General features: G+C 33.7%; 1 protein-coding gene across 4 annotated transcripts in view; it reads right to left on the bottom strand.

Annotated features, from left to right (window-relative positions):
- LOC138821327 (cytoplasmic dynein 2 heavy chain 1) overlaps positions 1-16,880 on the bottom strand; it is a 168,949-nt gene that overhangs the window by 115,148 nt on the left and 36,921 nt on the right. For all 4 annotated transcript variants that reach the window (XM_070013464.1, XM_070013461.1, XM_070013463.1 and 1 more), the window contains exons 29-41: positions 16,615-16,727; positions 15,771-15,890; positions 15,409-15,559; positions 14,288-14,493; positions 12,622-12,804; positions 11,440-11,622; positions 9,607-9,830; positions 8,919-9,034; positions 6,426-6,625; positions 5,455-5,719; positions 3,318-3,525; positions 2,225-2,354; positions 13-168 (exon numbers count right to left, since the gene is read on the bottom strand). In XM_070013464.1, the coding sequence (XP_069869565.1) occupies positions 13-168; positions 2,225-2,354; positions 3,318-3,525; positions 5,455-5,719; positions 6,426-6,625; positions 8,919-9,034; positions 9,607-9,830; positions 11,440-11,622; positions 12,622-12,804; positions 14,288-14,493; positions 15,409-15,559; positions 15,771-15,890; positions 16,615-16,727 (2,255 nt within the window). The remainder of the gene's footprint in view (positions 1-12; positions 169-2,224; positions 2,355-3,317; positions 3,526-5,454; positions 5,720-6,425; positions 6,626-8,918; positions 9,035-9,606; positions 9,831-11,439; positions 11,623-12,621; positions 12,805-14,287; positions 14,494-15,408; positions 15,560-15,770; positions 15,891-16,614; positions 16,728-16,880) is intronic.

The raw sequence follows: 16,880 nt of genomic DNA, 5'->3' as shown, positions 1-16,880 counted from the left end.
AATATGCATTACCTCCTTGGTGAATTCTAGTCGTGATTTCATATTCAGATTTCCACCAAGTCCCCTTATGAGATTAATGATAAATTGATCATGGTCTCTGCATCCATGTAAATGGGACAAACCATTCATCACAGTTCCAACCAAACTTGTTTCTACTACATAATCATTCTGTTGATTAAAATCCGTGGGACAGAAAAAAAAGCAAATATTAACCAGTAAACTCAACTTAGATAAAGTGATATTCATATATCTTTTTTAAAATAACTTTAAATTCACCCTTGAATCAAGTCAGAGTTTGGATTCTACTCAATTTATGTATACACTTTGAAAATAAAGTCATAAAACTATATTTTTGAGCTATAAATACTAATGTCCTCAAACAGATACCTGATCTATTTTCTTCCTAAACCAGCAGAATACATTTTTACAAAATAGATCACCAGCTTGGTCTTGTTTATTTCTTCTTCTGATAAAAGGAAACTATAGGCAAAAGCTTGTCTGATGATCATGAAAGAAGAGCACTAGAAATCAAGCTAAATGAGATGATTTAGAGTTTTCTCAATAAAGAGAAATGTATGTATATATGTGTTTGTGTCACACATATGCACACCTGCCATCCTAGGGCTTGAAACTCAGGGCCTGGGTATGGTCTCTGAGCTTTTTGGTCAGGGCTACTACTCTATCACTTGACCCACAACTCCACTTCTGGCTTTTTGGTAGTTTATTGAAGGTAAGAGTCTCACAGACTTTCCTGCCTGGGCTGGCTTCAAATTACAAATCCTCAGTCCCTTGAGTAGCTAGGATTACAAGAGTGAGTCCCCAACCCCAGCTAATAAACAGAATTTTAAAATCAAGCTTTTGAATTTAGGTCATACAGAGGGTTTTGTTCTATAGGCCTCTAGGGTTTTGGTAAATGCTGGACAGTTCAGCTGAAAAATTATCATTTTTTTCCCGTAACATTTACTGAAACCAAATCATACATTAGAAGCTTTTATTAAGGTGGATTTAACACAGTCCTTGTCTTCATGGAAGTCAAGCACAGGAGAGAAAATGGTTAACAAGTTGTGGTAAGAACTACAGAGCAGAAGAACAAGGCACTGTGAAAGTGTAACTCAAATTTCAAGCAAGGACTCTGAAATAGGTGATAGCTATTATTTGTAGGGTGAGATTCCCTGGCTATACAAAGAGCATGCAAAGGAAAACACTACAGCTGAAAAATAAAAGGAATTTTGTGCTTGAAGGAAGGAATCAATGGTTTAAGAGAGAGAAACAACTCATCTACTAACATGGGGCTATAATGTAGGCAATAGGTATTAATCCCCATATTCTGAGGCCTCTTAGGAAACCTATCTTCATCCTTATAATACCAGAAAGGAAAAAGGTCAAGCAAACTCAGCAAAATCTCCATTTCCTGCTGTGTTTTATCCAATTCCACAGTAGTGACCACTAAATCACCTTTAGACTAATAGTCAGATACTTTCAGAGCACTTTTTTCTACTTCTTTTATGTGTGTTTTTATATAAAATAAATGGCATAAAAGAAAATCTAGGAAAAGGTGAAATCACCTATCACACCTGGAAACCTTTCTATGCATGCTTCAAATTAAAAAACAAGAGTGATCTTGATTTCTAAAACCCTCTAAAAGAGAGCAATGATTTTATTTTCCTGCTGCTATATCATGGTGATGTGTTTGTATGGAATTTTCCTCCATTAGAAACCCTTGTCCAGAAAAATAGCTATTCTTTTAATCTTCACCTCTTAAAATCTATCTAGTTTAATGCTTAACATATTTTATTCATCTTTATTGAATAAATGTCTCCCAACATTACTACACATTATTCATAATCCTTTTTCCACTTTAGTATTAATTTAATACTGTATTCAGTTTGATATACATAGTGGTATTTATTGATATAATAAGTTGTGACAGTAAGTTGTTTTGCAAGTGAGAAACACAAAACATTCCAATATTCATTTTTTTCGCTCTTTTTTTTTATTGTGAACCAATATTCATTATTTTTCAGAAAGTCGGACAAGGTATTGTAGGTATGAAATTTAAAATGTTTTCAGATTAACTAACAAAAAGGTAGGCCAAAAGATTTAGACTGCAATGCAAACATCTACATCTCCCTCTACCACCAGATCCCAGGTACGTTCTCTCATGAGGCAAAAAGAGTAAGCCACACACCATTAAGTCCTCACCTCAGTGTTATGGTCAACTTACCTGCTTTAGAACCCATTGTAAAGCCTTTTCAAAATAATCTCCAATCCAGCTTTCAAGATTACTTCTGTACTTAGCAGGCTGATTCCTCAACCAAGATTTTATTAGAGAATTAAGATCTGTCTCTTCATCACTGAAACAGAATAATACAAATACATAATTATTTAAGAAGAAACTTCCAAATTTCTGCTCCAATAAAGCATAATTCCACACATGTATTATCTGCTAGAACGTAAGAGTTGGCTTTAGTTACTTACGTCTGCTTATAAAAATTTCCCTCTTTAAAAAGTACCTTGCTTGCAACAAACATTTTCTTAAGGAATAAATCTAAAACTAAGGTATAATTTATGCATATACAACCTGGAAAAGTTAACATTATTACATTTTACAGGAAATTGTACATACTCATTACACCTTTTCCAACCTATACCTGTTTCACCATCAATTTTATAATCCTAGGTAGCAATAATGATCTTTGCTTACTGCTTATTTTCTTTATATTCTATCCTATATTATAATTATTGTTGCACTGAAGTTTATCTCTACTTTATGGTATATTCCAAAATGACAATCCATCAATAAATGTTACTTTTACTCCTGTCTTACCATCTTTCCTAAGGTGCCCAATTTAATGATAGGCACATCATAAACATTCAAAAGAACATTAAAATATTTTAATGTAAAATTATATTTTACTGTACTTTATTACAAGATTTTAAGAATATATTGAATAAGTTGTATATAAATGCTATGAACTATAAATTTAAGTTATGCTATACTTTCTAATTATTATTTCACATCAAAGGAAGCTCATGACTAATTCAATTTAAATGTTTCCTACAATATTATCAAAGAGTAGGCAATAAAGTATAAAACACAGTATGAACTAAAGTGATTGTACTGTTCTGTCATACTCTATCTAAAATGACTTCACATGATCCTAAAATTAGTTGGTAAGTAAAAAATCCTAAACATTAATTCAAGAAAATAGGCAAAATATTTATACATCCTTCACAGTATATTTATTTTACTTACCTATAAAACCAAAGTAATAACTAAAGAGTATTCTAATATATGTAAGAGCTCTGTGACTTACCTAAGAAATATCATTCCCATTCTAGACACTGTGGCTGGTGAGGCACAACTTAAATCATGAGTTTCAAATACAAAGTTAACATTTGGACCAAACTGAATTCTTTCTCCACTGGGCATGGTGAGCAGCCGATTATCATCCAGAACAGAATTCAGAGATTCTATCCACTCAGGGTCAATATCACCATCACAGATTATCCAGGAGCTGACATCTGTTGCCAAATCACAACGGTGAAGATAGTAGAGATTTTTAAAAATGCACATGCACATAGAGAGAGAGGAGGGAGTGAGAGAGAGACAGAGGGAAAGAGAAAGTGATTAAACTTTAAGAAATTAACTATGTCTTGTTATTTATAACTGATTTCCCCCTATGCACACAAAGTAGAGCAAGCTGAAAATTTTTATATAAATTTTTACTATAAAAGTGCTTCTGAGCTGGGCACCAATGGCTCACACCTGTAATTGTAGCTACTCAGGAGGCTAAGATCTGAGGATCGCTGTTCAAAGCCAGCATGGACAAGAAAGTCCATGAAACTCTTATCTCCAATAAACCACCAAAAAACCGGAAGTGGTGCTGTAGTTCAAGTGGTAGAGTGCTAGCCTTGAGCTGAAGAGCTGAGAGACAGTGCTCAGGCCCAGAGTTCAAGTCCCATAACCGACCCCCCACCCAAAAAAAAAGCGCTTCTGAACCCATTGGCAATCAAGTTCAGCTGGCCAAAAACTCAGTTATAAGTCATATGATAATGCCTTATTCACCTATAAGCATCCAGAATTGGTCATGTAAAACTTCATTTAACCTTCAGCTTGTTTTCAAGCTCTTCTTCAATATACAAGGGAGAGAAAAATCAGCAAAAGACTTAAAGAGGAATTTGTTTTTTAATTGTTATTGTTGGGGGTTTTTTCTTTGAAATAGGATGTCACTATGTTACTCAGTCAGCTTCGAATTCATGCCCCTCCTGCCTCAGCCTTAGAAATGTTGAGATTACAGGCCTACATCATCAACTGACCTAAGTACTATTTCCACAAGATAACTATAAAACGTTCTTCAGACCTTTATCCTTTACCATATCATAAGAACAAATGAATGACTGCTATGTAATATCTCTTTTAGAAAACATAGGAAACTGAATTTTCACTGTCCTTGCTTGAGAAATAAAAAAAATAACTGCAGTCATTTTTAATATATAAAAAGATAACCCCAAAGGGGAAAATGGCCAGTGTGCTCGTATAGCCTTTCTAGTAACAAGTGTATTTTCTCCATCTTGCGTGGTTCAGATACTTGAACCTCTGAAACAATTCAAAAAACAAACTGTCAGCAATAAAAGTGAAAGTAATGTCTGACCTTTACTTAATATACTACACAGAAAAAGAAACTACATCAAAAATCCTTCTAATATCTTCATTGTTCAATTTCATTTACTTCCTTAGAAAAACAGCTATTAATTAAATTATGACCCAATAAAAAAGTAAGGAATCTCCTAATTGCAGTCAAAAAAAGAAAAATTCCTTAAAATTCAAATAAAAAATTCAGATCAGGAAATTTACTGTTTTAACACTTAAATTTTCAAAATTATCCAGAACAATGTATTCAAACTAACAAGTTAAAGATACATTTTAAATTAAGCCTTAAAATTCAACTTAAGATTATAAGGTATTATGATGTCAACTAAGCAACCAATAAAAGATTCTGCAGGTACATTAGTTGTAAATTACAATTTATTCACTCTGAGTTTCTACTATATTAATAGTTACTATAAATGTAAGTCAAAATTATAACATGAATTGAGTGTATAATTCCAGTACTTGAGAGTCTAAGATCAAAAGTTTGAGAGCCTGGGGAATATAGTAAAATAAGTATCTCAAAAAAAAAAAAGATAGCATGTAAATAATCAAAGGCACAACATTGTAAGAACACTATTTTAAGAACACCATTATAAGGTTTTCTTATACTACTGAATAATAAAATTGATAATTTATGTAATAAAATTTTCATAAGTCATTTATAAGTAAGTCATATAAAGTCACATATAAAAAATTTCATATAATATTCATGTATTAGCTTTGATTAAAACAGCACCATTCATTATACACAGGTTCTTATATTCTTTTAGCTTTATTAAGTAAAACAACGAATTACCAACCTTGTGGTTCTCGAACTACTTGGCGAGCGCTGTTTGTCAAAACACCATCAGCCCATTCTCTAGTATCCATGTCAATATGGCCTAACAACTGATGCCTTGGCATAGCTTTAGGATTCATAGTGTACTGTTTCACTACTTTGCCAGTTCTACAAAGTGCTGCCCTTAACATTCTCCAAAGAGTAGATTTGCCAGCACCACTTGGACCAACGATAACAACTCCCATCCTCTGGCGTAATTGCTCATACAATTCTAAAGCCTTCTTAATCTAGTAGAAAAGAAATATGTCCATATGTGATTTATGCTATTCAATCATAGTTCTGATTTCATTCTGTGAAATTTGTTTCAACATGTAAATTAAGCCTGCCATTTCTTCAGTTGAAGACAAAACCTTAAGCAGAACAATAGCTAAATTAATGTGACTATATATTCAGTGAAATTCTAAAACTCATTATTTGATTAAAAGAAACAGGTTGTTTTCCATGGATGACATTACAAAATTTACATTATTTCCTTTACTCATTCATCCAAATCCAATAATCCTTTATTTTATTCACTTATAAATATATGCTGTGATTTTTCAATTCTGAGGGAAGAGTATTCAGACAATACAAGAGAACCTCTAAATAGAATTTTTACTAAGAAATTGTTCTAGTGAAATGAAATTACATGTAAACAATTAACAAAATAAATGGATTAGCAAATGACAACTCTATTACATGCCAGACACTATTATGAGCATCAGAAACAAAAATTGAAATAAAAAATATATATGGATCTTGTCTTTCATGGAGGTTACTGAGGGGAAGGGTCATTATTAATCAAATACTCAAATATTAAACAAGCATATATGATAGTAATGAAAGTACATAACAAGGGGACCTAACCAGGACTTGATCAGAGAAAGCATCCCTGAAAGATGAATAAGGACAGTTAGAAATGTATTAGTATACTGTAAAATATTCTTGAGTTACCTGATTAGGTATGATTTCATAATTGGCCTCCTCAAAGACTTGCTTTAATGCAGCACTTAATTCATCATATTCTACTTCTTTAAAGTCAATGCCAGGGAAGACATCTTTAATCAGGGCATCAAACCGTGTACAGTCAGCAAATGTAAACTTCGACATTGTATTAAGCCTTAGTGCTTGTACCACTATGTGACTTTCATTAGCTAGAGACAAAGTTTCACCAAAATTATTAGTTAACAATCTAATGAAATAAAAAGATTTATGTACTCTGTAGATTTAGTATATGCTATTAATCATTAAATGATATGCTAGAACATTTAAAGACAAAAGTAAATTTTAACTGGAAAGCTTAGCCATTTTTTAACTGCTGAAAAATAAGTATCACTAAACAGAGTTATGAACTCTTTCCATAGGATTTGAATCCCAGGGTACATAGACTTGGATAATAAAAATTATCACTTATACTACCACTTTATGAATTATTAGAATTATGATAATAACTATAAAATAGGTAAGAAAACATTCCAATTTAAGATGTGAGGCATTAAGCCTCTAAAGGTTCAAATGACAGAGCTGATAGGGCATAGCAATAAGCATTGAAACTGGGCTCAAACCTAGGTAACTAATTCTAGACTCACATATCTCTCCAAATATACCAATATGACATCTAGAGAATTTATTTTTTAAAAACTGACGAACTGAGAAATCTTCTGACAACCTTGATCAAAACTATTTTACAAATCCATTCTTAGACCAAATATACTAAATACTATTAAACTATTATCATTGCTAGGCTCTAATTTTCAAAGATACCTGGAGCTCACTGATACTCTTCTCTTGCTCTCCCTCCCTCCCCACCCCTCTCTCTCTTACACACACACACACACACACACACACACACACACACACACACACACACACACACACACACACACACACACACACACACAATCTGCCTTCTATTTGCAAGTATAGAAATGCTTGATATAGCTATATTCCCAGATATTAAAAAGGTTTAACTATCCTAGAGTTTATTTTGGACACTAAATTCATAAACCATCTTTATAACTTATTGTAGGTATCATTTAAATATTTCTTTACCAGACAGAAAACTAGCCACTGTACAAATTAACGATCTACACTTACATATGTCAACCTAATAACAAAGTTAGTCATTTCCTTTTTTAAAGACACATATCATTAAATAGCAACTTCTTTGTACTACTTAAAAATGGATAACAAAATTTTAAAAAGATGCATTATCTGATCAATACAAAAAGTGAGGAAAACAAGAAAAATCTTTATTAGAGAATTTAAAATACTACCTGCAGATACTTCCTAAATTTAATCCTTGCCTCCCTTCTTTGAGGATGAGCTAGCTTTAAATAAAATTCCAAGTATAAAACTGGCAGCAAGGAAAATAACTTTACAATAGAAAAAACTAGTAAACACCACATTAGCCAAATTATATTATGCACCCCCTGATTAGAAGGTTATGATTATGAATATGCCTTACTCCTTCTGAACATTTGTATGCCATGTAATTCTACTCAAGGAATTCTTATTTGTGAAAAAGAAAAAACTCAATGTGTTTCAAGAGTTTCTGTTAAGACTAGACAAATTCTCAATTGCATTCTACCTCTATTTAATCATTAACTTGAAGGGTAGAGTCCAAAAAACAGTCCAACAATCTGCAAAACACAAGATTGTTTAGGTGATTATTATTTTGTCGTTGTTTTGTTATGAGAGGGTCTCTCGCCAAGCTGGCTTCAAATTCAAAATCTTCCAGTCTCAGGCTCCCAAACAATGGGATTATGTGGTTAGTGCTAAGCTCAACACTACTAGGTAATCCTAATAGACTGTTGAGTTTAAGAACAAGAAGACTGGGCTGGCAAAGTGGCTGAGTGGTAGAGTGCTTGCCTCTAGTGCATGAAGCTCTGGGTTCAATTCCTCAGCACCACATAAACAGAAAAAGGCAGAAGTAGTGCTGTGGCTCAAGTGGTAGAGTGCTTGCCTTGAGCTGAAGAGCTTAGGGACAGCAACCAGGCCTGGAGTTCAAGCCCCATAAATGACAAAAAGAACGAGAAGACTAACCTACTCCTTCATATATCAAAACTGTTTTTTACTTTAAGTACATTTGAAAGTTATTATAGGACGAAGGTTAAAATTATGAGAAATCTTAATTAAACATGAACTTAAAAACAATACAGCAAAATTGCTACATTAGTTGTGGATAACTATAGTAATGATAAAAGATATAACCATACACCAAACAGAAGAAGTGGACACAGAAATTACTTATAGTCTACAACTTTCCCATAAATATGAAACAATTCTAAATTAAAGCTTATTTTTAAAAAATAAATTATTTGGGGCTGGGAATGTGGCTAAGTGGTAGAGTGCTTGCCTAGTATGCATAAAGCCCTGGGTTCGATTCCTCAGTACCATATAAGCAGAAAAAAAAATAGTTACTAGAATTGGAATAATGAATCATACCATTCTTCTTAGTGCCAGTTTTCTTCAATTGTCTAAGAAGATTTCCACTTCCTCTCAGAACTGTCTTCAAAGCTCTCAACCCCCAATCATAGTGTTGCTGAGGGGTCAAAAGTTCCCTGAAATAAAAACATGAGACTCTTAAAATGGTAAACAGCTATGATAAATCCCTTGTACCACTTCATCCAAAGAACTACAGAGTATGAATACTAACACAAGGAAATGAATATTGACACACCATTAATTCCTTTAAGAGTATGAATCACATATAATAAGCATTATAGAAGCCTCTGAGGACAGCTCTTCAGAAGCCAGATAAACCTGTCTTGAATGAGCTCATTATCTTAAGATACTGAATGAAAATTACTTTTATCAGTACATAATGGTCTTATATAAACTAGTTCCCTGTTACCTACTGACATAAAACAATTCCATGTTTCCCAACAAGAAATAACTCAAATCTCTATTACTTGAAGAAGAAATAAGATAAATTGTAAAAGATTCCCTCTAAAGATTTAGTTTCCTCTGAATAGTCTGTTAGTAAATCAGTTCAATCATAATCATTAAACTAAAGCAATCCAATATAAGTATTTCAGTAAAAAATATGGTAACTTATTGAAAAATAAGGTCACTTATAGGTATAATCACTAGAAACATAAAATATGAAAATATTTAGAAGAAAAAAACTCACCTAGCCAGATTGAAAATAGCTACTAATTTTCTTCCCAATACTTTAGCATCTTTAAAGCCTTCTGAATAGAGAATAACTTCTGCAATAAGTTCATTGTCTGGACGTGACATAGCTACTGGCCTGAAGAGCTGTTTAAGATTATCAGGCAGTTTCTGTCTTCCTCCATAACCTTTGCCAGCAGGATTCATAGTTATAAAAATTCCAGAATTAGAATTTATTTCTACCTAGAAAGTTAAATTGAAAGATAGGAATAAAGATTTATAGAAGAATCATACTGTATTTCATAAGAATAAGACTTACATCTTGGAAAAAGTAACTTCCAATGGGCTAACCATCTTCATACTTGACATAAACTCCTTAGGACTCCACAGCTTTATACAGATTTCCTTCATAATCAGTTGTTTAAGATGAAATGTTTAAGAGATTGTGTATTCACTCATTCAACATGTGTTTACTAAAAGTTTTTCCTCCACTAGGTACTTCACTAAGTTCAAGTCTGCACCAAAGTTAATATTACTTATGCCCTTCTGGAGCATAAACACAGTATACCTAGAATTACATAGGCCAACTATAGTACAACAAATGATGAAAACACATGGTAGGAGCATTTAACACAACATCAGAAGCTAAAATACAATGTCAACAATAAAGAGGAATGAAACAAAATAAAGAGTAATAAAGTAGAGTAATAAAGATAATAATAAAGAGTAATAAAACAAAAAAATCTATCTATTAAGGAAAGAAAAGAGAAAAATCAGGAAGTAGAAGGGAAGATGAATAAAGATATATGTTTTAGTATTTGTAAAGGTGATAAATGTGATTAGAAGGAAGGCAGGCTAGAGCTGTTGCACAGGATAACAAGAAAAGGTCCTTGGTAAAAAGAAAAAATTACTTTCTAAAACAAAAAAAGGAAAGAAAATGTAGACCAGAGTAAACTTTGATAGCAATGAGGTAATGACTTAATAAAGTTATTTTTACTTGTCAAGAGCTTTACCACGTAAATAATGTATTAAAAAGTAAATCTGGTCTTTGTTGGGCTACCCCCCCAAAAAAATACCATGAAAAGTTATTTTGAATAACAGAATTGTTACACAGTTCCTTTAATTTTTGGTATGTTCAGCAGTATTCATAAAAACACACATTTACAGTTTTTGCACATTTACAATCTCTCATGGTGAAAAGTGAGTAGCAATGCGGAACATGTGTTAACTTAGAACTGAGCACTACTAAAAGTGACTACTCCAATATTATCTAGAGTCATGTTAAACACATGCTTTCAGGATTACATAGATACAGATTCAATTCCCAGAAATCTTGGTTTCTGTTATGCGTCAATGCATAACAGTACTTACGTCAAATGACTGTGAGAATTAAAAGAGATAATACATTAAAGTATGTGTACTTTAATGGACCAGCACAGATGACATGTAAATTATATATATATATATATATATATATGTATGTATGCATGCATGTATTCGTGTGTGTGTTTGATGAATAGTAAAAGGGGGACCAGGAATTTAAAAAGCTATTTCATAGATAAGAAGGCTTAGGGGAGTGGCGGGGGGAGGAGGGTGTGTAATGGGAAGGGATGGGAAGGGGAAACAAAGGAGGAGGCAACATCTTGCCCATGTAATTGTAACCCCTCTGTACGATAGTTTCACCAAAAATAAAAAATAAAAAAAAAAAAGGCTTACCATACTGGTCTCAGATCACAAGTGGCAGTAGTAGAGGAAATATAAACTCTTAATACAGTGTTAATGAAGCCAAGTCTTATCATATAGTTTAAGTCTTTCAAAATCATTAAATTCTTCAATTAAGTTTTCTTTTTACCTCTTTGCCAAGGAGTTCACATACAGTTCTATGATTCTTCAAAGCATCTTGAATTGTCTGGATTTGCATAGACACTGCTGATAGGACAGATTCTTCTAGTCGGTTGAATTCATCAAAACAACCCCAGGCCCCACACTTCACCAAACCAACAAATATTCGACCCATTGATTTCACATCAATGCCCTTAAAAACAATTTAAATAAAATTCATTAAAAATGATTAAAATCTCTAATTGATATTATTTTACCGTTCAACTACATTCAGGTCATTTATTGATAAAATAATCATTTTACCATCTATGCCTCTTGTTTTTTTTTCAAAATAGGGGTTAAGACAGATGTGATGCCACACACATCCCAGCACTCAGCATTCAGAAAGTAGAGCTAGAAAGGTATTAGTTTGAAAGAAAAGGGGAGAGGGATTCAATATGGAATTAGCTACTCTTTTCAAAATTTGGGATAGTTTCAAGGTGTGAAGAACTCTATATAATTATTTTAAAAATTATTATCAGTGTTAGTCTTATACCACATCTCTGGGCTTGTAATGAAAACATAGTATTCTTAATACACCTGAGTACACTGAGAGGTGGGGAGGGGAAGGCCCAGAGAACTAGGGCAGGAGATGTGGCTCAGTGATAGAGCTCTTGTATCATATGTGCAACACCCAGGGTTCAAGCCTCAGTACTACAAAACTACAAAAACACACAGCATAAATTTAAGAGTACCTTTTGGTTAGTCTCTAAAACAAAATATACATCTTACTGCTTTCAGTAACTTACAAATCAGTAACTTCAAATTAATTTTGCAAATATCCTTTTTGAGTTTTTTTTAGTACTGTCCTTACTAAAAACATTTAAGTGATTTAAATGTTTTAAAGGTAGAATGATTTTAAAACTGGGACATTCCCATAGTCAGCACTCAAGAGGAGGGAGGACCACTTAATGAAGACCAGCCTGGGCTATGAATCAAGACCCCATCTCAAAATAAATAAAAATAGAGATATTTTAGGGCTGAAGGCATGGCTCAAATGGTTAAAGCATCTACCTAGCAAAGATGAAGCCCTGAGATCAAACCTCAGAACCATAAAAAATATTTTAAAAGTGTATTTCATATACAAACTTGTGAGAAATAATCTTAACACTTAACAGAATTTATTACATATTTTAGCAATTATGTGTGCTACCTCATCACAATTAAAAACCAAAACTTGTCTTCCAAGAAGTCCACCTAAAGCCTTTACTGATTCGGTTTTCCCAGTTCCAGCTGGTCCATAAGGATTTCCTCCAAGTCCCATCTTCATGGCTTGGGTCAGAGTAAGGTAGCACTTGTCGGTCAGTGGAGTATACACCAGCTTGGGAGCATTACCCTACACAGGAAAAATGTAACATCAGTGCTCCTGTTCTATTGACAAGGATCAATACCATATAGGGGAGATTCTAATTGAAAAGCTAAAAGTGAAATAACAGGTCAATTTTTTTTGCTGTTGGTCATGGGGATTGAACTCTGGGCTTGGGCACTGACCCTGTACTCTTCAGCTCAAGGTGAGCGCCACAGCACCACTTCCGGTTTTCTAGAGATAGTCTCATGGAGTTTCCTGCCCAGGCTGGCTTTGAACCATGATCCTCAGATCTCAGCCTCCTGAGTAGCTAGGATTACAGGAATGAGCCACCGCCCCCAGGGAACAGGTCAATTTTTAACAGAAATTTATCCAGACTTTCTCTCAGTGAAAGGAACTTTTTAAAGCACAAACTATAATTATTTCTCAAGCATGTATTTTTGTTTCCTCAATTACCATAGAAGTGTAATAGTGTTAGGTTTCTCAATTTCTTGATAATAGCACACAGATACCCTTTTAAGACTAATCCAAAGGAGCATTATATAAGAAATTCCATTCCATATTATAAAACTCAAAAATAACTTCCCTGAAACCTCAATGTGTAATCATATCTTAATTTCCTAAGAAAATAATTATCAAATAATTTTCAAAAGTTTTACTTATCTATAGAGAAAACACATTCGAATTCTGTCATTTATAGGATTCTTCCCTCAATTAAGTATATATATATATATATATATTTGAGAAGCAAAACCCATCGCCTTGCCAGGCAGCGGTGGCTCATGCCAGTAATCCTAGCCACTCAGAAGGCTTAGATCTGAGTATCACAGTTCAAGGCCAGTCTGGACAGAAAAGTTCATGAGACTCTCCAATAAACCACCAAAAAAAACAGAAGTAGCACTGTGGCTCAAGTGGTAGAACACTCTCCTTCAGCTGAAGAGCTAAGGGACAGCGCCCACGCCCAGAGTTCAAGCCCCATGACCAACAACAACAACAAAAAAAATCTTTTTTGAAAGACCCAACTGGCAGCAATCTTGACATATGCTTATTAACCAATTATTGAATATATTCAGATAACTAATTCACTGTGATAGGAAAAGGCAAAAAGGACACAGCTGTATTTTTAAGGATAAATCACATGAACTAGGCTTTTAAAGAATTCCTTTACTGCACAAACAGAAAGTGTTTAGAAAACCTGTTAAATGTAAGTACAATTACAGTATTTTGATACTACTGAGGTTGCAATGCTCAGTTCTCCTTGATTAAAAATATATTCCAAGTTCTATATAAATACCTCTCAATGTAAAGGTATATCATCGAGAACTGAGTAAAACACTAGCATTGTTTCAGCATTTTAATAAACAATATTTTATTTGTCTTACATAACATCTAAATTCTGACAAATTTAAATTACTGAAGACAGTAATACAAAAAAGAATAAAAACAACTTTTTAATAGCAAATTCTCTTTAATTCTTAGGTGGAAATGGTAAGTATTTCTGCCACAATCATACCTGGTACTCATAAGTATACTGAAGTTCAGAATCCACCATTTGAACAAAGCATGTGTGATCATTTTTCATATAGAATCGAACTTGTTTTTTCCAAGCCCAGTCTTCAGTTGTATGAACTTGAACTTGGTTTAACTGCTTCACCACATCAATATTATGAATAATGTCAAGAATTAGTGCTTTAAGTTTAAGCTCCAAAATTTCTGACTCTGTGCAAACAGGAAAATGTTGGCCTATAACTTATGTACTTCATATATGAAAGTATAAAAAAGAACTTTAGTGTCAATTACACTTGAATAGTAAGTAAAATAAATCATGCAAGCCAAAGAAATAAGATAATTAAGTCAAGTGCTGGTAGCTTATGCTTGTAATCCTAGCTACTTAAGAGCCTGAGATCTAAGGATCACTGTTCAAAGCCAGCCTGCACAGGCAATTCCATGAGACTCTTATCTCCAGTTAACCATCAGAAAACAGGAAATAGCACTGTGGCTCAAGTGATACAGCGATAGCCTTGACCTGAAGAGTTGAGGGACAGTGCCCAAGGCCAGAGTTCAAGCCCCAGAACTGACAAAAAAAAAAAAAGAAAAAGAAAAAAGAAAGAAAGAAAATTGAAAAACTGAAGGTGTCAAATTTTCAGTAGAGACCTGGGAACATGTCTCAAGTGGTAGTGTGTCTGACTGGTAAGTATGAGACTTCAGTTTAAACCTCGGTACCACATATAGAAAAAAAATTGGAATATCAAGAATGAAAGGGCAACAGAAATACTAAACATGGATAAATTTAGTACTTTTTCCTCTTGAATCACATAAAATTTGTATAATGGAGAAAAGCAAAAAAATATATATAATCTCAGGGAGTTGAGAATGTTGATGTAATATGAAGATAGCTACAACATTAAAAAAGAGTGAAAAAAAACCTATGTGTGGTAAAAGTTTCTATATTCCACTTAACACTATTCATTTTACAAGCAATATAAAATTCAATACGTAAGTCTTAATGTAATTTATAATGGCCAAAATAGGTAGATGGATACATTTCAAGTCAGGAACAAAACAGATGAAGATACAATACAAAAACAATTCAAAGAACCCAAGGTTGGCAAAAAGGGACTGCTTTTTTCATACCAGTATTGCCTGGATCCTCAGAATTGGTGTCAACATTGGTATAGTACTCTAATTTATTCACCAGCTGTGTTTCAATCTGATGAAGACTATGATCTTTGATGGCATTTTCTATATCTTCAGTAAATTTAATCTGCTCTGCCAAGCATAATATCTATTAAAGAGAAAAATTACTTTAAAAAGAAGATAACTTCATTATCCTGCAGTTTGTCTTCCATGTTTTACAGCTGCAGGGAATAGAGACCCAGAAGTTAAGTACTCTGACACTGATGAAAAAGATGTCAGCTGTCAGAACCTCCTCTCCTCTAGGTCAGGAATCTCTCTGAAATACCAGGCCTGACTGTATTCCAGACACAAGCCCTTACCTGTGAAGGGAACAGAGATGGGTCAACTGCACCTTGTGAACTTTGTCCAGCAGTAACACATTCTTTCAACAACTGTTTCAAAGTCTGTTTCATTTCCAAGGCCAAATCATTCAGCCAAGCCTAAAAGTAAAATTAGAAAGCAATATGCACAATTCATCAAACAAATATGCAAACCATTGACTGACCATCTTTTTTTATCTCTAGAGAGGGTATTATAATTTTTATTATTTTTATATTTTTTATTGGAAAGATACTGTACAGTGGGGTTACAGTTACATAAGTAAGGTAATGAGCACATTTCCTATTGAGCATTGTTACCCCCTTCTTTGTTTTTCCTCTACCATCCCTTCCCTACCTATCTCCCCAACTCCTCCCTCCCACCCCTACGCCCACCCCTGCCTTCATTTTATCTTTTTACTATCAACAACACTAAAATAAACACCAGTAGCTTGTAACTTTAGCTATTTAGAAGGATGAGAGCTAGTTCAAACCAGCCCAGATGGCAAAGTCTGTGAGGAGTTCATCTCCAATTAGCTACCAAAAAGCCAAAAATGAAGCTGGTGCCTAAGTGTAGAGCACCAATCTTAAGCAAGAAAGAGCGCCTAGGACAGGAGTTCAAGCCCCAGTACCACACACCCACACACCCACACACCCTCTCTCTCTCTCTCTCTCTCTCTCTCTCTCTCTCTCTCTCTCTCTCTCTCTCTCTCTCTCTCTCTCTCCCTACCTAACAAAATACATTATTTGTGAAGACATTTTCCTAAAACACCTTTGTTAGTCACCTTTGATGAACTATTTTGATACAAATTTCATATGGTTAATTCTTATTTCCATAACAGTTTACCTCTACATTATTTGATAGAAGAACTTTATTTTTAAAAGATACAACTTCTCCCTCTAAAGATTTCATTGCAGTTATATGTTTTGACTCCTCATCAAAGCACACACTGTTGATACCTGTTACAGAAAAGCAACAATTTAAATGCAAAAACATTAATTTCTAGATATGATACATACATATACATGCCACACAATACATATTGCATGCCCCATAACATTATAATAGAATTATAATGTGCATCCTGAAATGTTTTGGTAAGTGCTCCAGTA

Source organism: Dipodomys merriami, unplaced genomic scaffold, assembly GCF_024711535.1.
Source record: "Dipodomys merriami isolate MVZ:Mamm:240054 unplaced genomic scaffold, mDipMer1.0.p SCAF_91, whole genome shotgun sequence".
Taxonomy (NCBI): domain Eukaryota; kingdom Metazoa; phylum Chordata; class Mammalia; order Rodentia; family Heteromyidae; genus Dipodomys; species Dipodomys merriami.
Note: the sequence above shows the minus strand (reverse complement) of the source record. Positions and strands in the feature narration are given on the sequence as shown.